General features: G+C 49.5%; 1 protein-coding gene across 5 annotated transcripts; it reads right to left on the bottom strand.

Moving 5' to 3' along the window:
* Nucleotides 1–424: 424 nt before the first annotated feature.
* Nucleotides 425–22,887, bottom strand: CDK12 (cyclin dependent kinase 12). 5 transcript variants are annotated; one of them, XM_031600643.2, is made up of 14 exons: nt 21,199–22,887; nt 15,576–16,457; nt 12,323–12,499; nt 11,204–11,343; nt 10,423–10,593; nt 9,787–9,976; nt 8,919–8,975; nt 8,725–8,826; nt 7,622–7,699; nt 7,035–7,151; nt 6,287–6,418; nt 5,367–5,581; nt 3,341–3,793; nt 425–1,294 (listed from the first exon to the last, which is right to left on the bottom strand). In XM_031600643.2, the coding sequence occupies exons 1-14, from the start codon at nt 22,242–22,244 to the stop codon at nt 621–623; spliced, it is 4,434 nt and encodes a 1,477-aa protein (XP_031456503.2). In that variant the 5' UTR covers nt 22,245–22,887; the 3' UTR covers nt 425–620. The 5 variants fall into 5 exon arrangements, with proteins under 5 accessions (XP_031456503.2, XP_031456505.2, XP_031456504.2 ...); XM_031600645.2 differs by having other exon boundaries at nt 425–1,267; XM_031600644.2 differs by having other exon boundaries at nt 3,341–3,790.
* Between the last annotated feature and the right edge of the window lie 139 nt (nt 22,888–23,026).

Raw genomic sequence — 23,026 nt, 5'->3', positions numbered from 1 at the left:
CAAACCAACCAATACCAAAAAACAGTTCCTACTGCAACTCCATGGCAGGAGAGAAACCCAAGGAGACCCTTCACAACGCCGGCGTCCTACAGCTGCTGAGCAGAGCCCTGGGAGGAGGGGGTCACACAGCTCCAAGCACCACGGCCCCGCTGTGCAGCCCAAGCTGTGGGTCCCTGCAACAACAGCTTCGTTTTTATTCTTTATTCTATTTTTTTTTTTTTTAAAGGGGATTAGAAAAAAAAAAAAATAATAATAACCCAAACATTTTGCTTTGGGATCAGGCCGTCCCCTGGCCCTACCTGAACCCTGCCCCGCTCCTCCCTGCACGACGCACCGCTGCCCTCGTTGCTTTATTTCCTCCTTCCCCCGCGGCGGGTTTGTTCCATTCAGCCCATTTTACACAGCTCCCCCACCATCTGCTGGCTCAGGGCACGAAGCTCAGCGCCGTTTTATTGTCGCTAACCAAGCACAGAGGTCTGGCCGGAGCGCTGCAGAGAGGCGCCGGGCGAGCGAGGGATGCAACAGAGAGCTTTGCAGCAGCTGAGCGTGGCCGAGAGCCGGCCAACATCACATCGCTACGGTCAGAAGCGAGGGAGGGAGGTGATGGCAGAGGATGAGCATCAGTAAGGAACCCCCCGGCCCCGGCCCCCACGTGAGGGCACCCGGCCCGGACCGCGGTACGCCTTCCCGTAGGGCGCAGCCTGGGCCGGGGCCCCCCAGCCGTGCCCGGTTCCTGCCCCACTGGAACCGGCCGTCCCCACGCCCAGCTCGTTGTAGGTTTGAATTTTGGCCTCCGGGTGCACCAGCGTGTTGTTGCTCCCCTCGGTTTTGCTGAAGGATTGCCCGACCGAATGCAGAGCGACGGGGACTCTGGTGAAGCGGAGGTCCTGGTCCCCTGGGAACTGGACAGAGCCCATGCCCTGGTAATTGCTCGTCTCCCCGAGGTGGCTCACGGAGCCCAAAAAGGTCCTGCTTTTCCCCAGAGTTTGGGCAGAGGGTTCCAACAGCGTCTGGCCAGAGTTCAGCTCCTCGGCCCCGAATCCCCCATCAGAGCCCTCGGTGCTGTAAGTCCTGGATGAGTGGGACCTGCTGTAGTCGGCGGAGCGGGCGGGTTGGTGCTCGGCGTGGCTCAGAGATTCCTCTTGCTGGGAAAAGAGCTGCAGCAGAGCAGCTGTCACGGCCGGGTTCAGCTCCGGGGCTGCACTGGAGAGGTCTGCTTCGGAGAGAGGCGGCGGCGGCGGTCCTGGGGGCTCGGGGGGCCTCTTCTCTGGTGGGAGAACGCGAGGAGGACATGCTGTGGAAGGGTTACTCCTTTTAAACAACATCTTAACAACCACGCGAAGCAGATATCAATACATTTCTACCAAGTAAAACGAAAAGCAAACAGCCCTGCCGAGACCATCCGCTCTCCAGGAAGCACTGGAAAAAGAGGCGGAGAATTCTGAAAGCTGCCATTCGGTGTGAGATCACTGCTCACGTTCATTAACGTTCTCCCCGCACTCACCCCAGTCCCCCACACTCCCAAGCGCTCAGCAACAGCTGTCCTAACACATGGGCATCCGCAGAGGGAATTCCTGCTCCTGGATCAAAGGCTAACGGGGAGGCAGCCAGATGCAGAGCAGCACGGAGCAGCGTTCCTGGAAAGCAGAGGGACCCCAGTGCTGTGCTGCCTGGCACCGACTGTGTGCCACCGTGTGCCCTGCAGGAGGGTGTAAGGCAAGAAGCAGCCCCGACCCCAAGTGCCAGCTGCTGTCTGCAGCCCTGCTGAGCTCCCAGCCACGAAGCAGCCCCTCTCTCTGCTCACGGGGACTTCGCTGGTTTCGTGACCTTGTTAAGTACAGTCCAAAAATCTCAACCCACAACTATCTGCAGCGTTCCGACTGCGACACGTGGATCAGCCCCCCCGCTTCACCCTCCCCAAAGCAGACCTGAAGCAACAAGAACTCCTATTTCTAGAGGATCCCTCCTATCAGAACGTGAGCACTCCTCGCAGGGCGTCCCCACCAGCTCACAAAGCAGTTTGGTTACGGTGCAAAAAGCTGAGAGCAGAGCTGGGGCATCCCCCTGCTCGGGCAGTGCCACGGCCAGGGGTGACACCGCGCACAGGAGGTGACACACTGTGCACCAACCACGTTCACAAAACCAGCCCTGACCCACAGAGCAACACCACTGCACTGGTTTGGTCTCACCCACCAACAAAAGCATCGGCCACGGGGCAATAAGGCAATTACTGGCGATGATGTGAGAGGCCACCAACACCTTGTTCGAATCAGATCCTCAAATCATGTGCAAAAGTGGTTATTAAAAAGGTCAAACTTTATTGTGAAAACCAGTAGTCTTCCAGGACCACCCCTCCACCCGTATCCATCAGTCCACTTTAAAACTAGATTGTATTTAAATCCAGAAAACAATCTTCAGGTAATTTTAAAGCTAAGCTGATCTGGGGACAGCGCAGCATTTAAAATAAACAGAGAACAATGTTATTTCATTGAATCTGCTCTACAATAACCTAATTATATTCCAGTACTAGGGCAAAAAAAAAAAAAAAAAGAAGAAAAAAAGGAAAAAAAGCACAATCACAACTGGCTTGTGGTGGGCGGGTGTGTTGAAGGCACGAGAACACAGCACGTTCAGCTACATTGCAGAGGAGTTGTGTATCGGGCCAAAAGAGGCTCCCTGGAGAGTCTGAGACATACTCAGGAGACGCTTCTACAATTTGGTGAGGTCGTCACAGGATGTTGCTAATAATTCAAAGAATCAACAAGAAAAAAAAAAAAAGACATGGAGACATTTACACTCACCTCTGGAAATGGAATCCACGAGCTCGCTGCTCCTTTTAGGCAGGTCTTTAAGCATGCCTCTAACTTGCTTGACAACAACCTGCTGCCTCAGCTTCCAAAGCTGCAGAGTTTCTGCACTCACACATATCGACCCTATGCACACTGAACCTGGGTAGCTGTGCACCCATCCCTCCCTCACAGGGCTCTCCAGTATTTTGCTTCTCACATTCTTTACTACTTTTCTTTTTTTCTTTGATTGAGCAGGAAGGTAACAGTGTAAAAAAAAATATTTGGGACGAGTAAGACAGGGAAATCTGCATAGCTGCACTGTGCAAGAAGCCTACCTGGGTGTGTAAGCCCTGACCACATTCTAACACTCAGCACTTTCTTCCTCCCATCCTCACCCCACACCCCACTTCACCAGCCTCCCCCTGAACAGCTCTCAGATGTCTCAGCTCCTCCTGGTCACAGCTGAGCCACAGGCACTCGTATGGCAGCTTGACTTTTTCAACCAGGTGAATGGCATTCGAGATGCACAAGCAGTGCTCATGGTTATTTACCTGTGCTTTCCTCCTGATGCATTGTAGGGGTTTTTCTCAGCCCCCGCTGCTCGCTGCTCTTCTCCCCATTGCTTTCCTCCAGGGTTAGGACAGGCTCCTGGCTCTTCATCAGCTGACTGAGCAGAACGGCCAGCACGTTCTGCATGTCTCCCTGAGCACCAGCTGCTTCTGGAGTCACCTGCTCCTCCGGTGGCTGGGCCTCCGTGGGTGGCTCTTCTATGGCTTCCTCTGCTGCTGCTGCTGCCTGAGACTCCTGCTGCTGAGTTGTGGCTTCTGTCAGAGCGTTGATGGACTGGTTGAGAGCCTCCAGCTGTTGCTGCATCTCTGGGTTAGAGTGTACATTTAACAGCTGGGCCATCTGTGGGACGCTCAGATCAGTCTGGCTCTGCAGCAAGTTCAGTAAAACAGCTAGTTCACTCTGATTCAGCTGCTGGGTGATTTCTCCAAGGCCTGCTGGAAACACAAGGAACATCACAGAAAGGTCAGAGAATGCTGCATCTGACCAGTTTGTAATCATGACACTGCACACACCAGCAAACCCCTCTTCTCCGTGGGCCTGGGGAAGGCATGCAGGCTGCAGAAGGATTCCAAGACAGTTTGCTCAGCTTTCCACCATCAGCTTGCCCCCTCCAGCCTGCAATCAGATCTGAACAGCACTGCAGCAGCACCCCGTGGTACTGCTCACACACTGCACTCACCCAAGGCTACAGTTCAGTACTGCTCTGCTAGCAGCAGCGGGAAGCTTTGTCACTGCCCTCCCCCAGGTCTGCCACCAACAGAAACACACACAGCTGCTTGTTCAGACCAGCACAGCTGGACCAAACCTTCCCCTAACTGAGGGGACCCCAAGGATCACACTGCTGAGCAGCTACACCAGTCAGGGCAGCAGGCTCAGGGACGTGTCTGAAAGCCTTTAGCTCATCTCTCAGTAATCAAAGCAGCATTCCTTCCTGCACTAGAAACCATGTTCCCAGGATAGAGCCTGTTTGGGATGGAAGAAGGATGTGTTCCACCAGTGCAGCAAAAAAATAGGTCATGCAGAAAGCAGCTCCTCTCTGAAAGCTGGCCTGGGATCAGAAGGCTCTGTCCTGACCTTCAAGCAGCCAGGTCAGCCTAAAACACAATCTTCACACAGTGTCACCTCCCCTCTGCATCATGCTGGACCAGAGCCTCCTGGGTGACAAGGATGACCCTTTACATTGACCCTGCAAGTCAGACTCCTTAGCAATCAAGGTGCACAGGTTTGGTTTTAGAAGCTTCAAACTAAGCCCCCTCTTACTGGTAGGCAACTAATACTGTTCCTCTGACTGTCTGTTAATCCAGCCAGAGCCTTTTGTCCATCTGCCATGTTTCACTGAACACATGGATTGCACATTCCCTGGAGCAAGAACTGTCTTCTTTGCTACTCGTCTGTAGAACATTTGACACAAAGGAATCTTCAGCCCTATCTGGTATTGTGCAAGGCTTCTAGAGAACAATCAGCACAGTCTGGGGAGCTTTGGATATCTCTGCATTCCCAAGAATCAAAATACCTCCCCTCCAACTATTTTTGGGACATCAGAATGTTGAATGTGGTTTTGGCAGCAGTGCACAAGCAAATCCTTATGATCAACTGATCTCTTCAGTAAGGAACAGTGGGCAATAACATTCATTTTTGCCCATCAGACACTAGTCTTTTCTCCTCATCTTTATATATTTGATCAATAGGATCAAATTTCAGCTCATCTGCACATTGTTTAGATGGCTGTTCCCACCAGCCTGTTATCTATTACCTCACTGGTCAGAGACTCAGGGATTCCTTGAATTATTCTCTAAGAAAGCAAGCATGTGAACCAATAACAACTTCTGAAGACCAGATAGAGTGCTCTCCAGCCAACAAAAGCCAGAACAGAAAGATTCTGCCCTTCCTATAGAAGTCAAATAATCAGATTGCCTTGAAAGTGAGCACCCCACACCCACTACAAACTGGAGACAGCATGACGTTAACATCAAGAGGAGCCTTTTGCAGGCCAGACAAGGCACTGACCTACTGCATCTCCAGCACCAGCCTCTGTTTTGAGCTGGGCAGGCTGTGGGTGCACAGGACTGCTGTTGTTTTTGACAGTATCTGTGCTTGTAACAGAGGTAGTTTCTTTCCGAGAAACTTTTGATAATGGTGGCTCCTCCACTGCAATCCCACTCTGCCGCTGCCGTCGTCGTTTCTTGCTCCACAGCTCATGGCAATCCTGCCAGTGGGGAAGGCTGAAAGAGAACAAGACTTAAAAGGTAAAAAACACAGCACCAAAAGCAGATTTGAAGACAACTGAAAATTATTAGCGCTGTATGAGAAGTGCAGTTGTTCCTCTAAATGCAGCCATACTACTAAAGCCAGAAGGGGAGAATGCTAGAATGCCAGGGAAGGCAGCCCAATTGCACGTGAATCATGTAATCTGCACTGGAGTCTCACTCCTGAATGGACTGGGTTTGCTACCATACACCTCCTCCCATCCCCCAGCAAACGTACGTTCAGCTTTGAGAGTATGGTGGTTCGAGGAAAGCAGCTGCCTTTAATAACCCTGAAGGAAATGGGAATCTCAAAAGCTTCTGCTATCCTTGCATGCAAATAAGCTAGAGCAGAGTTTTATAGCCTGACTGAGGTGGGAGAAAAGAGCTGCCAGTAGTGACTCTTGAGCAGTGTTGCACTCTTCTAGCCAATTAACAAGCATCGTCATCAACACAGCTGGCCCATCCTCCATGGCACAGAGGACAGGGATTTGCTGCATGCTATTCCCATATCTTCCAACAGTTCTGGAGCACTTTACAAGTATTAAACTGAGTTTTATTAAAGCAGGCAAAATGAAACAAATACAGAAATCATAACTTAATTCCAACCAAGAAGGCAAGTGGCTCCTTCCTGAAGTTCATTAGCAGTGCCCACCACAGCAAATGATGCCAGCTGGAACTTACTCTGGAGGTGCCATTTTGCTGAGGTCAACATCCTTAAGGAAGTCACTCTGCAGGGCCTGCTCTGCTGTGCAGCGCTTGCCAGGGTCCAACGTCAGCATGTGGTCCAGCAGGTCGAGAGCAGATGAAGGAATGCTGTGCAGAGAGTGGAAAATATGGCTGAGCTACGCGGTTGTTTTGAACTAACAGGCTTTCAGGGAGCCTCCTCATGCTCAAGAGCAATAAATTTGGACTGCACAAATATCTAAGTGATGCGCAGCCCAAAGACATCATCAGAACAAGCAACAGACATGCAATATTTTTAGTCTAATGTTTCCTCGTTTACAAAGAGCAACTTTGCTATGAATCCCACAAGATAATCACACAATTATGCTCTCCCCCCAGAGAGCACATCTCTGAAGTGAGACAGCCTCAGCGCCATGAGAATGCCATACTGTCAAGTGTGCTCTCCAGGTGCAGACTGACAAGGCCAGACCCTCGCAAGGAGCGTCCCATGTGTGCACAGGCAGGGAATCCCTTCAGAAGGCACCTCAGGCAGATGAGGCAGTTAATGCACAGTGAGTCCACTCCAGCCTTCCACAAATGGAAAAAAACCCTCATGGTGAGGGCTGCCTGAGGGCAGAAGGTAAGGATGGGAAGCATTGCTTCATTCTGCCAGACAGACTAGAGCCAAAGGACAGATCTGTCACACAGTGTAGCAGAAGGCCATAACCCCACACAGCTGCTCGTCCTCTCTGCTATGGAAACTCACAAGGAGAACTCCTCACGCAGGCGCCTTCGGTATTGCTTCTTGGGTTTCATAGTGTTGAAGTAGGGCAACTTGATGACATCGGGCCACACTGCTGGACAGGGGCTCCCACAGAGCCGGCTGAGAACCAGAAAAACAGAGTATGATCAGCAGGTGAAACAGTGAGAAGAGTCACTGGCTCAAGTGAAGACACTGCCTTTCCAAGCAACTTGGAGTACCAATAGCCGAGGTCTGGGCATGCTTATAATAAGTATTAAATAAACCACAAGTTAAAAAGGAAGAGGAAAAATGCTCACTTAAGCTTATAAGCAATCATCAAACTGAATTTTCAGTGAGAGATGCATTTTAGGGCCATGACTTCTGCATTCAGCTAGCTACAGATTTCACTGCAGGTGCATGCTTTAGCAGCCACACACTTGGGTGGCGCAGACACCTAGATGCCCAACTATTCACATGTGCAGTTACAATAATTTACTAGTCCTATTTTGCAAGCAGATTAGAGAAAGAGGGCTTTTATAATACAGCAACTATGTGCATGAGCAGTTACTGCAGTACCTCTTTCTCATAGGCATGCATGTGCAATGCTTTACCTGATTAATTCAAGCTGAGCCAGTTCCAGATTGGCTTGAAAAATAGGCTTCTTTGTAAACAGTTCCCCGAGGATACAGCTGGAAAGAGGAAAAGCAAGAGGTCACGACAGAAAACCCTTGGGATGATCATTTGAACACTGCAGCATTTCTGTTCGGAAGCAGATCTGCCCAAGGAGAGTTATTTGCATCAGGGCTTGTAGCTGAGAACTGACAAACTAACCTGTGTGTACAGTCACCAGTTTCTACACAGCTGGGAAAAAACACTAGCCTGGTTAACGTGTCACAGGCTTCACACTTTAACTCTTTGCAGGGAAAGTAGGATGTGTTAATACCACGATAAGAAAAACAGGCAGGCGTCTCATTTTCTTCCCACTTATCTTTCTAACTTTACTGTCAAAATTTGGGGGATATTTGCTGGCCCAAATATCCTCAGCTGTCAGCAAGTAAGCTGCTGGTCACTGCCAAGCACAACATACAGCCTTGCACACACACATTTGTGCAGCTGTAAGGGAAAGAGAACGAGACAGTGGACAGCTCTGACTCAGCCAGTCCTTAACATCTACCCTCAGGCCTTCTGGCAGGAATGACAAGCAGTGCCAAAGATAGCTGCAGACTGATACAGACACCTGTCTGCTGGAGCTGGGCTAACCCCACTCATTTGGCACAGGACACCAAATCGCAACTGGACTTCACAGCCAAAATTTCCAGCAGTAATTGGGAGGGCCTGACTTTCACTTCTTTGTTGTTTGTATACTAAGCCCCAGTAGAGGTTTGTCACCCTTCCTGATCTCAATGGCACGTTAGTAGCAAAGGTCAGCTGGTTCTGTTTTTAAAGAGGAAGAACAGATACTTTTATCGTCCCTTTTATATTGACTTCTATGACAATACAAAAAATACTCTTATTCCAGGAGCTTTCACTAGTAGCTTTAGCTAGGTGACAGTCACTGCTGGCTTATAGTAAGGGAATACTCTTAAAATGTACAGAACGTTTACAGATACAGCTTTAGAGATTAGCACAAGCCAAAAGCTACCTCCCCTTGCAACCACTATGTGCACGAGGTTCCCAGCCCTGCCACGACAGAAGATGGAAGCCAGGCACTTACCCACAGCTCCACACATCTATGGCTGGCGTGTAACGCTCCTCACCTAGCAGCAATTCTGGAGGTCGATACCATAATGTGATGACTTTATTTGTGTATGGACGGCTGGAAGGGAACATGCAAATGTAAATTGGCATCAAGAGCCACGAAACCCTCACAAAGAGTGATCATTAATTCCTCCACTCCCCTTGCCTCACCTCTCCTCCGAGCTGTAGAGTCGGGCAAGTCCAAAATCTGCAAGTTTGATTTGCCCACTGAAAGACAAAAATAATCATTGGTTTGAACTGCAGCTGAGCTCACATTTTGCAGGCAGTAAAAGGTAAGGAAATCCCTCAGTACAGCAGACAGGCCTAAATGAGCAGCAGTGACTTTTGGCTACACCAGATCCTATGTAGTGCTTCAAAGAAATGAAGTGTGATACTTCAGTCTCATCTCTATCACAGTCCTCCTGACAGACCAATGTCCCAGAGAAACTTTTTCAGAAGGATAACCAGGCACGTGGATGCAATTACATGCAGTATTACTCTCACAAGCTTTTCTTAGGGTTATCCAGATAGCATCTTGATAATTAACAGAAATTAATAATTGTGAAGCACTCTGTGATGAACCATGTCACTGTCAAACACTGCTATCTAAACAAGAGAGAACTCGTGGAGATCTGCTGCTTTCGACCTTAACCCTCAATGGTTTCCAATAAACAGTATTTTTGCCAAAATGCCATGGAGACGAAGGACACAAAGAGACCCATTTAATTTAAGCTAACACAAAAGCTATCAGTCTCATGTGGACAGACTGCTACCACCAGCAAGTTCCACAGAAGGCAGTTAGGGCTGCTCACCCTTTGTTTCAAGAGCTGTGCTCCCAGCCAACGACAGCACCCAGGAAACCTACCACTTCACAATCTGTCACACCACTGGTGGAAACACACAAGACTGTTTCTATGGTGCACAGACAGCTCTTATTACTGAGCAGAACTCCAGGTGAAGACAAGTGGGTACTTTTAGCTGAACCCAGGGGCAGCACAGGGGAAAGAGCCAGAAGAGAACTCCACCCCTGGCAGCTTACCTGTTGTTCAATAAGATGTTGGAGCACTTAATATCCCGATGAAGGAAATTCTTTTTGTGACAGTAATCCAGACCTTCCATTAACTGTTTCATGAAAGACTTGATATGGTCCTCTGAGAAATGTACCAAGCCAGATTCTAGCAGCCCCATTAGGTCGTGGTCCATGTACTCAAATACAAGGTAAAAGGCACCTGGAATAACACAAAGAAATAATTAAGATGAGAAAGGAGAGATCAAGGAAAAGAGGAATGAAAGCACTTCCAGTTCGTTGAAACATTTTTGTGTGTGCTGTTCAATGTGCTCTGTTTATGTATTTATTTATTTTTTAATGCACATGGGATTTACAATGCATCCCATATATGCTTTTTACTGCAACTGCTTTTCTGACTCTACAGGAAGAAATGCAATGCACCCTTTTAAACCTGCTTCTACCTCTGCATGGTGAAAATTCATATAAACCAGAATCCATCCTTTGCTGGGAGGTCAAATCCAGAGGCCAAACGTGCTGGAACCACACATCAAGGAGGAACACAACAACACATCTACACACACAGAAGGATTTTTAGTTTTACATTCACAAACAAATGAAGTTGCATCACCTTTCTGGCTAATTGAAACCACACCCTGCAGCAAATACCTTTGTCCTTTTTGAAATCCAGTGCATCTTGTTTGTCCGTGACGATTTCCTTCATGTTCACAACACTACGATGGATCAGCTGCCGAAGGATTTTGATCTCGCGGATGGCTGTGATGGGGAAGCCCTCCTTCTCATTGTCCAGTCTCACCTTCTTGAGAGCTACCAATTCACCTGCCAGGACAAACCAGCGTCAGAGCTTCTGCATACATCACTGCCAACAGCTCTGAGGGTTCCCAGCAGGAAGTAACTATGGACACGGTCAACATCCACTAAGAAACAAAAGAGCTGCTTCAGTTACCACTCAGCTATTTTGTGTAACACCACTCTGACTGAAGTCACCATGCCAGCAACTCGAGACAGGTGACACCGGAGCTCCTCCTAGTTTGCTTCAGTGGAAAAATCAGGTGAACTGAAATTACCCCATACAGCTCCAGCCCTTTTTACAAGCTCTGCTACAGTAAAACTCAACAAGAACACATTTAAACAGCAGGGCCTCAGTTGGCACCTGTGGCTGCAGCCAAGCTGTGCATGTTGGGTACACAGCTTCACAGACACAAAGGGCAGCTGGATGCTCAGTTAATAGCATGTCAGAGCCTTTATTCTTTTACCCTTTTTCAAAACACGCTACATAAATATCCATTCCAGCACTAGAGCCACTTCAAGTTCTACAGGTATTCATCATTCCCTGGCCCCATCACTAACACCGGAGTGTTCTATGCATACCCATGGTAACGAGGCCTTGGAGAAGTGGGGTCAACCTGAAGCCACGTGGCACCTTTACCTGTGTCCTTGTCCTTGGCTTTGTACACCTGCCCATACGTCCCTTCTCCAATAATTCCAATGATATCAAACTTGTCCACACAACGCTTCCCCCAGTCGCTTTCTGTCTGCCTCCTTTCCCCATACCGAGGACAACAGATTCTGAAAGAAGCAAGAGGGGGCTGTTAGACACCCATCTGACAGGCTGTTACACACCCATGTGCTCCACCTCACCCACAACCCCTCATAATCCTCCATCTGATGGTTTTAGGAAGTATCCTAAGAAACAAATGCAGAATTTACCCTGACACCCATGCAGGTAGCTGCACAGATTTCTACCAAGACCTCATTATGCACTTTAATTCTATTATTCTGACTGAGAATAGTCTGTATTCTTCTATCGTGAATAACCTCCTCCCAGAAGCACCAAGAGCTTTATGCAGGGATACTCATCAGGAAGTTTCTTTGGTGTAAAGGCTACAGTTGATCAGAAGATTGAGACAGCTTCCAGGGTAGATGTCGCTGAGTATCAGAACATGGCACATTCCACCTGTCTCTAACATTGAAAGGATCAGGGGGAGGGACAACAGCCTGTTACAGCTTCAATACACAGCCTGAACTGCCACCCCCATTTGGTGCATGAAATACACCATCCCTTCTTACCTGATAGGTGTGCTGTTCATTCTAAAATAGATGGCAAGTAGCCTTCAGCTGTGAGTAGTCCAAATACAAAACCACCCACAAGAAATAAGATAATGTACAAAAACAGGAATGTGAACTTCATTTTTCCATGCTGCATTTCTCTCAATGGAGACAGCACCCCCCAGTCTGAGGCCAGAAGAACTGCAATAAAATGGAACTAAGTCTGGCTGAAGACTTATAAGCACACATTAAGTGTTCTTTCCATCCAACAAACAGCAGGGAGAGCTGGCAAAGCAGCTGCCAGATTCAATTTCAGAACTAACTGAGCTTTCAAGAGCACCATCTCCACACAGAGCACAGGACATGCAGTCAGCTCTTCTGGAGTTACAGCGTGGACCACAGCTCTACCTTAAAGCTTTAGAAACCTCGACGGACAGCAGTGCTAAGAAACAGAAAAACCAACAACTTGGAAAAGCTGAAGAAAGAAAGTCAGCCTTACTTTGGTCTCTTTTTGAAGGGTTGCTGAGGTGGTGTGGCTGCCTTTGGTTCCGGGGAGTCAGGAGGAGATGGATCCCCTCCAGGGAGCTCTGGAGGGAGCGGGAGGTCCGTGAGTAAATGCCGTGGTCTCTGCTCTCTATCTTTCTTCACAGGTTTTGGAGGAAGAATCTCTTTTGGACTAAACTCCGAAAAGTCGATACAATACAGAAATCAGACTTCAGAGGTAACAAGCAAACAAAATCCTACGGTAGGACAAAAGCTCTCTATTTGAGAGCATAAACTTAGGAAAATTAGCATAGCAAAGGGTAAAATCAGAAAACAGTCTTACATTTTACAATGATCAGTCAGGAAAGTGTTACATTTGAATGCACCATCTTCAATCAAAACACACTGCTCGCTGCAAGCAGCACTTGCTCAAGCTGCACAAACAACCACAACTGGACCTCTCTGAAAGTCACTTAACTTCTTAGCAAGGACTGAAACAGAGCTCTAACTTGTGCATATTATTGAGATCAGACTTTAAAAAATTAAATTATGGATGTCAGAGAAGCTTGGTTTAGACTGGCAGGAGTCTCAACAGCAGAGCCTAATTTCTCTCTCATGTTTGCTTGCAGCAGGAAGAATTCCTAGGTCTGAGCAGTCAGGAATTCTCCTATATGTAAATCCCAGCAATACAAACAATTGCAGAGCTTGTTTTCTGGGCAGCCAGCAGGAGGCTTGCTGTGTGTCAGCATCTAACACTCATCAGCACTGAGATCTCCACATCAATAAGATCTGGAAGCAGGTTGTTCTTCCGATTTTCCTAGCAGACACTGCCAAATTTACCTGAAAATCTCTTGTGAAATACATTAAGAAGCAAGCAAGACAAAGCAAGATACAGTCCAGGCACTGAGCTCTGATATCTGAGAAAGAATGGGGAGTAATCTTATCCTGCTGCTGCAGAAGTCACCGCTCAGCTGCAGAGCTAAACGAGGCACACTCACTCTTCTGGAGGAAAACCTTCACTGTGAATTCTGCTATGGGCAGTACATGCCCTGGAAGCAGCAGGAGAGCTGTAAGCCCTGACCCTCAGCCCCAACTGCCTGGGAGCCTCAGTGTGTGGGATGGCATTGACAGGGCACGGCACCGAAGCACAGCAAACCTGAGAAATTCCTTCAGAGAAGCCCTGGGAAGTCAGAAACTGTGTTCAAACAGAGCTTTCTTCGCTGATTTTGTATACGTAGTTGAAACCAATCACTAATGTGATGCCCAGCTCTTAACCGACCATAAGCTCATGGTAACAAACAAGCAGCTACCTGGCTTCATGTTTGATCCACTTTTACTTGGCACACCAATTGCTTCTGATACTATATAAATATAACATGCTACACTTGAACTCTTTGACCCTGACAAAAAAGAAAAGCTGCAGTCTTTTCCCAATGCACATCAAACACAAACTTATTCAGAGGACTGCCCTGGGAAGGGCACAGATGTGCTGGTGGGGCTGTGGCACTGACACCCACACTGCCTGGGGTTCCCTTTTCCCCCTCTGACCAACACCCAGCACATCCTCCTCGACACACTGCTCTCTTTCAGCACTTTACAGCCACTTCATTATCTCCTATTAGCACTATTAGCTGGTCACTATAGCTTTAATTACCGCCAGAACATTTGGACTTCTCACCAGGATTTCTTCAAAGTGAGGAAGCCAAACAGACACTTCAGAGCTGCCCGAGCATAAGGATGAAAAACATGAATGCCAACAGCCTGACACAGACACACAGACACCATCCCCTGTCTTCCACGCTCCAGAACACTAAGAACACAATCAGGCTGTATTTTTAACTGTTAGCACTGTGAAGGCAGCCAGGTGTTCCTAAAAAACCTATGCAAGCAAATGGATTTTTCAGTGCAACACCAAACAAGCACGTATGACATTGATGCCACTTGGTTCTAAATGGGGCTGCTTCCTCCTGCTGCCACGCTTCCTGCAAGTGGGAGCAAGCCATGGCACACCTCAGCTGCTGGGGAGCCCCACACTGCACAGGCAGATCATCCCTGGGAGCTCGGCAAGCATCAGGAAAGGGCTGAAGATTCCCTAAGTGAAGAAGGTATGCTTGAACTTCACAGCCTGTTCCCAAATCCTACACTTTGCACGGCCTAGTGTTTGCCCAGGCTGAGCATGGAAAAACAGTCTATTTGTAAGAAGATCTGTTCATAAGAACAAAGTCAGTGATTAAGAGTGAGTTCTGTAACTGCCAGTGCCACACGCAGCCACCACTCAGCAGATAATGTGGGAATTCCCATCCCTTCATGGGGAAAAGCTCACTGCATCCACTCACTGTGTTTAACACTGGTACATCATCAATTAAAAAAGTAGAGCAAGTTTCTCCAGACAAGTTCATATCAGAAGCTACAGCCAGCCAAAATCCAGAGCAGCAAGATATACAATTACAGGACAGGATTAAGTCTGCATGTTCTGATTAGAAGTGATAGGAGAACGGGTTTCCTTCCACTTCAGGCTTACCCTGCAATGCTATACACATGCAGGATGCAACAGAGATAGAGGGCACACTGCATGGAAGAGGGGGACGGGCATCAGTTACAGCTGCAAACATTACAGCCACAACTTAATGCCTGCTCATCTCCTGAGATCAGCTCTTGGACACACATATATATTGATAGACAAAAAAGCTGAAGCTGGTGCAGTTTTACTCTATTTTCAAACAATATCTACTTCTTAATCATTAATAAAATATCCATTGCTTAAGTAATCAAAACTTAAGCTGAACTAATGCCTTTTGTTCTTCAACATGTGGGCATGGCCTGCACACTCCATGAATTTGGACCAGAAATAGCTCTAAACTATATTCCTGTGTTGGAATTGTTAAGGTCTTTCCTGTTACTTAAGTAAGGTTTGGGGCAAATTAAATAAAAAAGCATTTTGTACAAATGGCTGCAACAAAAAGGGGTCCTTAATTTGGGATCCTTCATTACTACGATAAATAAAGCCAAAGCAATGTGAAATTTTTACCAGCTAGCATTAAGAGCAGCCAACCCTCCCTTCCTCAGTGAGAAAGCATGTAACTACCCACACAGGATGATAGAAGTCTCCACAAAGAGCTGACAAGCCAAAAACACGAGTGGCCATGCAATAGGACAGTCTTCAAAGCACTCTGCAAGACAAGCCAGCAACCACCAAACCAACCACCAGAACCTGCCTGCTTGTGACTTTGTGCCTGGAAGCACAGACAGGACCCTCTGTGTGACCTTACCTATCCAAGTCATCTTCCCCAACTAAAATAGGGGGGAGCGGAAGCGGAGGCAACGTTGAAGTTTTCAGGTGTGGGATAGCAGCCGTCACAGATGCTTGTGTTTTTGTAGCGACTTGGACAGAGGACTGGGAGTTCACCTGAGAGGATAAAGTAGACGTCCTTGGGTGGGAAGATGATGACAAAGACGTTGGGACTGAAGGAGGAACCTGAACGGGAGTCTGTTGGGATGGAGGCAAAGGTGGAACAGCAGGTGATGGAGGCAGAGGTGGCAGCGGTGGAGTCGGAGGCGGCGGTGTGGTGGTCGGCAGAGGTGGAGGAGGTGATTTTATGGAGGGCAGCGGGGGTGGAATCTCCTTCTCTGCTGTGTCTGTCTCCTTTGGAGATCGAAGGTCCTCTGTCACTGCTACAGGCTTCGAGTCTTTTGTTCCCAGCTGTTTCGAATCTCTAACTGGAACAGGATGTTTCCTTTCCGAGTTCTCCTCTGCCTTGGTTTTTGTTGTCTCTGCAGGTGCTTTAGTCTCTGCATTTGAACACAGTAAATTAACTAATTCTGTATCTGACGATGACTTTTCAGATCTAACAGTTTTGACGACCTTTTTAGATTCCGTTCCAGACTCCTTCAGTTCAGCTAAGCTATTCTCCTTTTTCGCCAGGAAAACAGGGGAGCCCTTCACCTCCTTCCCATCCACCTTCGCAGCCGCTGCCGCCGCCGCCGCTCGTTCCTTTTTCTTCCTGCTGAGCTCTGCCCCCAGGCTGGAGTTCAGAGGCAGCCTTGTGGGTGATATACTGGAATGGCGACTGCGGGACCCAGACCTCTGCTTTTTGCTGTGAGATGAGTGCCTCGAATATCCCGGGCTTCTGCTTCGGGACTTCACAGACTTCCTGCGAGCAGAAGAAGAGAAATAAAACAGAACATCTCACAAACTCTGAGCTGCTCCCCAACGTCAGCAGCTCTCTATGAAACATCACAGACCCACTGCTGGTCAGCTCCGTTCAGCCAGGTCGTTGCACCTACAGGAGGGAATAAAGGCAGCAGAACCAGATTGCTGAGCAGAGCAGCGTGAGCTCCATGTCAGCACCCAGCCTACACCTACAGCCACACTGCTAAGGCAAACGAGGGAAGACAAGTCTCCAGGTAGAGATGAGATCACAGCTGCACGCACCAAACAGAAGACTTCAGTCGAGATTACGAGCTGGCAGTTTACAAATCTTTCAGAGTAATTATGTACAGCTTTAGAGGAAACAACAGATAAAATATGGCTGCCCCCATGGGAACGCCGCCTCAGGAAACGTCTCACTTCAAGCTCATTCTTCCCCTGCTTCTTTTACTTACCACCATCAGAACTTACATTTGCATGTTGTGATTCAGGAAGGAAAAACAAAACACCAAAAAAAGACTTTTAATTCTGTTTGAGGTATGTTCGGAGGGTCTCAGTCTTCACCTCCAACAGAAGGGCTCTACATTGGTATATCTGCACAAAGAGAAAACTCTGCTGAAAACCTGTGCTGTGAACAGGTTTTCAGGAACAAGCAGGAAACACCTCGCAGCGCTGGGGTACATGCAGTGTAGTGGGGGCTGATGGAGGAACAACATTAAAACCACAACGGAACTGGAAACTGGTAGTTCCAGTGCATGCCCTCAGTTACCATGAGACAGGGCTGTCCACTTTGCTTAGGGAAGAACCAGTGGAGTTGTGTCAGCTGACAAGAAAGTGAGAGAAGAGCTCTGAGGTGACTTTTATTCCATGATGAATTATTGGGAGCACATCTAGCTTTGGAAATGCAGGAGTTATAAGCCCTCGCTGCCCTAACAGCAGGCATATCATCCCTACCATGAGGTACCAGCCCAAATCTCAAGTCACTGTGGTCAGAGAATGGCTCCTGTCGGCAGTCCTTGCTCTGTGGTGCTGCCCAGGATCATGGCTTTTTCCAAGGTTTCTGCCTGATGAATTAACAGTCTCAACTTAACAGCTTGCTGCCCAGATAGCAGCTCACCAGCAAAGTTGCCAGGAGGTGAAAATGCTACTATGTTTTCACTATGCCCAGAGACATTTGCAGGCTAAGGAAGACATCCCCTAATGGACTCTGTAAGGATGCAGTTTACTACAACCACAAGTAGTTTTGGGATTAGCATTCCCTACTGCAGTTCTTTTGGATACACTAAGGCTCTCCAACACTCACTTTCCTGTGCCTCCCACCCCTACCAGTTAAACCAATTTACCTGCTTGCAGAGCCACATTCTGTAAACAGACAGCACACAAAGTAAGTTTCTGCATCAGCAGTCAATTCTTTTTTTTACCTTATCTGTCACAGTGTTGGATAGGAACACAGCCACCTGCAGGGCCACCAGAAGGAAGGGTGAAGCCAGCAGAGCTGTATACAGCCCCACTGCCAGCACACAGCCTGTGCTGCTCCACCTGCAGCCTGCCCACCTCTCACCCTAACAGCCTCCACTTACAGGCACCCCTTGCCCTTCTTCTCTTCCACCATACATGCAGATCTCCATCTGGATAAAGGTGCTCTGGAGCTAAAGAGCACCTTGCTGTCTCTTGAGCAATGGAAATCAGAGACACAAGAAACCAACCATGATGACTGTGAATAAGCATAAAGTTATAAAGAGGCAATAAAGAATCCTTTAGAAATCTGATCTAATCAGAAAGTTAGAAGAGGCTTTGGGGGAGGGCACACTGGAACCCCCCCCTAGATCTCACACTGCAAGAAAGACCACAGTTAGCAGCTGTCAGTGCTGAAGCCCTGGGCAGGAATCCCCACATCCATGTGTTTCCATACCCCTTGATGTACAAACTCCCAGGAACACCTGGAGGCAGCACTGCTGCAAGCCAGGACAGATGAGAGCAGTGGTAGCCAAGAAGTCAGACTGCACAGCCCATACTCTATATTGCTCAAGAAAGAAGCCCAAACAAAGGCTGTTATTCCTACATGCCCAACCCCGAGTCATGCAGAGGCTGGTGCCCTACAGACCCATGCCTGCAGCACATGTGCACACGGACACTTGGCTGCTATACTTAGCAAAGAGCACAACCCACCTTCAGCAAGCTGAACAACTCCGGAATTTCTTCTTCTAGCTTTAGCTGCAACAACAAGGAGGAATGGCAAACCACATCTGTTATTTTCCCTGCTGACCAAATCATCCCTATTTTCTCCTAAATTGAAAGCAAGTTGTTTTGCATAGCCATTTGAAATGCAAACATTCTGTATTCTCTCCAACCAGCACAGCACTTTGATTCAGTTTCCTAACACTGTAGATTGGACATGGAGATTAAAGAAAACACAGAATGTGCTAAGACAAACTAAAACAACTCGTATTTTCAGCCAGCAGAAATAATGCAGTGCCCCAGAAAAGCCTGTGTTACCTCCTTTGAAGGACTTAAGCCACAGTCAGGTGTTCACTGCATGAGTGTGCCAATTTGAGATGCTTCTCCTCCCAAACCACTCCTGTCCCTCCACAGGATCAGTGGTCAGCACCAGCTGCCTGGGGTACTCAGCTGCCTCTATCCACTCATCTGCAGCAGCCAACCAAAGCCAACTTCAGAGGTGGTGGAAAGGAAGCTCAGCTGATCTCTACCTCCAGGTGAGCTCCTGAGCAGCCTTGCAGGGGTGGCAGCAGGCAGCTGGGAGCATCTGTGACTTCTGGCACAGATGTCTGACCATAAACTTACACCAACTGCTTCAGCACACAGGCTATGAGCTCAACAAAGCAAAACCAACGTGTGAATTACAACTTACAATTTGCCTAACATATGGAAAACATGTTAAATTCCCTCTGTCCTTTACTAGGATTCACTTCAGAAGAGTATTTTCTGAAGGTGTGATACATCAGTTTTCGTTCTGCTGCACAAGGATGCATCATACAAAGCGGCATCAGCTCAGGAAAGGGAGAAGAGCAGGAGGTTACCAACTGAAGCCAGAGACCCAAAGAACTTGATACAAGCCAAGAGTAAACAGTAAGCAACCTTTGGAATCTGTTGTGGTTGGGGGTTCCAAGCATTTCGTCAGTGAATCAAAGATACCCTGGAAAAGTTTCTTGTATCAGTATGCAAGTACAGAGGAGCAGCACAGAGTGCTTCAAAGTTGTTCCCATAATTAAGATCAGGAAAAGATAACAGCTTGATTTCTCAAGACAGATGCAACCAGCCATTTACAGAAAGAGCAAGCTCCGGGTTGGGAAGTGCAACAGAACAACCTGGGGACAGAGCCTCTCATACACACTTCAGTTTCCAGGTGGGTTTCCTCCTGCACAGGACTGAGGGTAGACATTTAACACATGCCACAACACACAACCACACCATGAAGGAAGGATACCTGCTGGTTTTACTCTTCCAAAAGCATTAGCAAAGAGCCTCCAAGAGCTGTGCCACCATAGCAGAAAGGACTGAGGGGAGGGAAAAGAGATGTTGAGGACTATCCCTCATTACCTCTGAGATTTAGGAGAGGCCCAAGATAACCTCTGCTTCAGAAAATCATAGGAGAAGAGGTAGATTTTACTTAACAGCTTCCAGGAAGCTAGAAACAGTACATCTCTCACAGTGAGGACAAAGGCTGTAATTCAACTGCCCCATGGACAACAAAATTCCTCAACGGAAGAGCTTTAGTTGTAAAGGCTCAACTCAAGAAACCCCAAGCAGTTGAAACCCACTGCTCACAAGCACATCCTGGAGCAGCCTCCTCAGGCACAGCTCATATTTGGAGCAGAGGATGCAGCACAATGCAGAGCAGTTCTATAGTTATTACATTCCAGGTCACATCTTAATTGCCATGGAGCTACAACCAAAGCTCCACAGCACCCACGGTGACAACAGGAAACTCACTTAACAGAATCTGAAGCTAGAAAGAAAAAAACAACATTAGACCACATATTTGTGTACATAACAGGAAGATTAATGAACACCTGAAATAAAACAGAGTTAACACTGCCTTCAAATAATAGCTTCCCTCCGTAGCAAGATTACTGTCTCAAGAAAGACAAAATGCAGATGGATTTCTACCTGCTTTTCCAGAATGCCCCAATTTCAGAAGGGAAAGCAGTAACTCTAGTACTGAGAAAAGAAAGTTTAGGCTGAAAAGACGGAGTTTACATGTGGTCATCTAATTCAGGGAGAGAGAAAAAAAAAAGTCAGTTCAGAAAGAGCAAAACACAGACAACCCTCCTGAAGAGCGTGATCAGATTTCCATACGCAGCAAACAGATAAAGGGTTCCAGCAGAGGTGAACACATTCCTCCCACTGAGCTGCACAGCAGCGAGGAGCATCCGGGCCCCGTGCTGCACACAGCTCAGCTCCCCCCCTGCCAGGGGGCCACCTCCAGAGGTGAGCGTAACTCAATCCCCGGGGCTCGCTCCTTCCCTGGCCACTGCTGTGAGCCAACATGGATGCTGCTCAGTGCCAGCCAGGAGGTGTTTCCTCAAGTGTGAACACCACTCTGCAGGAAACAGCAACGAACCTGCCCCAGAGCAATTGCACACCGAGCGCCGTGCTGCCAAATCATGGCGCTGCTCCAGAGCAGACACAGAGGGGGGTTAACACCCAGCCACCCCAAGGCATCCTCTCCCCCCACTCCCTCCCCCATTCCCCAGGAGGAAGAAGTCACTGTTGAGAGCACACACCTGGCTATGGGGCTTCGGCTCATGGAGCGCTTGGCAGCAAAAGGGCTGCTGGAGCGCCTTCGGCTGTAGGGACTCGGTGAGCGCCCGCTGTACGATCCACTCCCCCTCTCGTAGCTCGAGGAGCGTCTCCTGTTATAAGGGCTTATGGACCTCTGCCTCCGGCTGTAGGGACTGGGAGACCGTGTGTTGGACTGGTAGGCCACGGGTTCCTTGTAGGGTGGGCTGATGGACTGCCGGCGCGACGAGCCGCCGGGGCTCTTCCTGTAGGGATCGTAGTTACTGGACGTATGCGAGCGGGGCGGGCTGAGGTCGTACTCCTGGACGTAGGAGGCTCCAGAAGGGCTGTCGTCCAATTTTGGGCTGTCCAACCATTTTCTGTGGGGACTTCTGGATTTCCGTTTCGGACTGTCAACGGTTTTATAACTTTTGGGAGCATCCCTTTTGCGATGGCTTTTACTGCGCTCTTTGTGGCTGGACTTGAGCTCCCGATCCTTCCTGGACTTCTCCTTGTGCGCTTTGGCTGAGCGGGATTCCTTGTTGCTACTCTTTGAGGACAGCGCCTTCGGGTGCTCCCCGCTTTCAAGCAGTCTCTTGGAGGACCCCGATACCCTGTCCTTGGTAGACCCGGACCTGCTGGAGGCCTCCAGGCTCTTTTCCAACTTCCTCTCTTTCTCTGCCTGTTTGCTCTTCATCAGCTCACGGATGCGTTTGTGCTGGTGGTGCCGGTGCTTCTGCGTCCTTTCGCTCCTATCCGCTTTCCTCTCCTCGTTCTCCCTCCTGTCCAATTTGAGGGCCACATCATCCGAGAAGGTGTCCGAATCCGAACTGATGTCATCGTACTCCACCAGCGGTTTGATCACAGCTCCCAGAGGTGCCGCCGTCTCCTGGGCGGCCAACGGTGACTCCTTGGAGTGCCGGGATTTGTGCCTCTTGTGCCTGGAAGCCACCCGGTGCCTCTCCTTGCTGTTGGAGCTGCCCGGCGCGTGCTGCGAGGCCCCCCCGCCGCCCCCATCCTTCTTGCCCCCATGTCTCTCCGGGTTTGGCATTCCTCCTCCACTGTGCTCGGACAGGGGGAGGGGGGGGCGCTCCTCCGAAACCCCCGAACTTCAAACTCCCTCAGCGCCCTCCGTTCGCACCATTCACCGCCCCCCTGCCGCCGGCACCCCCTGCCGCATGGGGAGCGGGGCGGAGAGCGCGGGGCGGAAGGGGAGAACAGAGAAGGGGGGGGGGGAGCGGAACCGGGAGGGGCGGGGAAGGGCACCGGGCCTCAGCGCCTCATCCGAGGGGCCCAGGCCCGGAGGGCAGCGCCGCCGCGGGGGGAGCCCCGGGAAGGCGGGACCTGGGCCCACGATCCCTCCCCTCCCGTCCTGTCCTGTCCCCGCCCGCCCTGTTCCCACCCTCAGCACCGGGCCTCACCGCGCGGCCCTTCGGCCCCGCCGCGCCGCCCCGGCCCGGCCCGGCCCCAGCGCCCCCCGCTCACTTCCCAAAGCGAAACGGCTCCGCGGCCAAGGGGGGCACCCGCCAAGTCTCGCGAGATGACGGCCGCTTCTCGCGAGAATCAACCCGAGCCCTCCCCCGCGAGATTTCAAGTGGCGAGAAGAGGAAAGGCGGAGGGGAGTGCGCGCGCGCACCGTCGTCTCGCGAGAGCTGCGAACGAACTTTGCTCTGGCACGGGGAGCGGGCAAAGCCCCGCCCCTTCCGTACAAGCGGCTCTTTATCGAGGCACGCGCGCTCCGCCTCTCCGCGCCAATCGGCGTTCGGAAGGCGGTTCGGAGCGGGGGGGCGGGGCCTGAACGGAACGCCCCGCCTCTCCACCACGAACTCCCTA

Source organism: Phasianus colchicus, chromosome 26 (assembly GCF_987193195.1).
Source record: "Phasianus colchicus chromosome 26, bPhaCol1.hap1.1, whole genome shotgun sequence".
In the NCBI taxonomy this organism is placed as follows: Eukaryota; Metazoa; Chordata; class Aves; order Galliformes; family Phasianidae; genus Phasianus; species Phasianus colchicus.
Note: the sequence above shows the minus strand (reverse complement) of the source record. Positions and strands in the feature narration are given on the sequence as shown.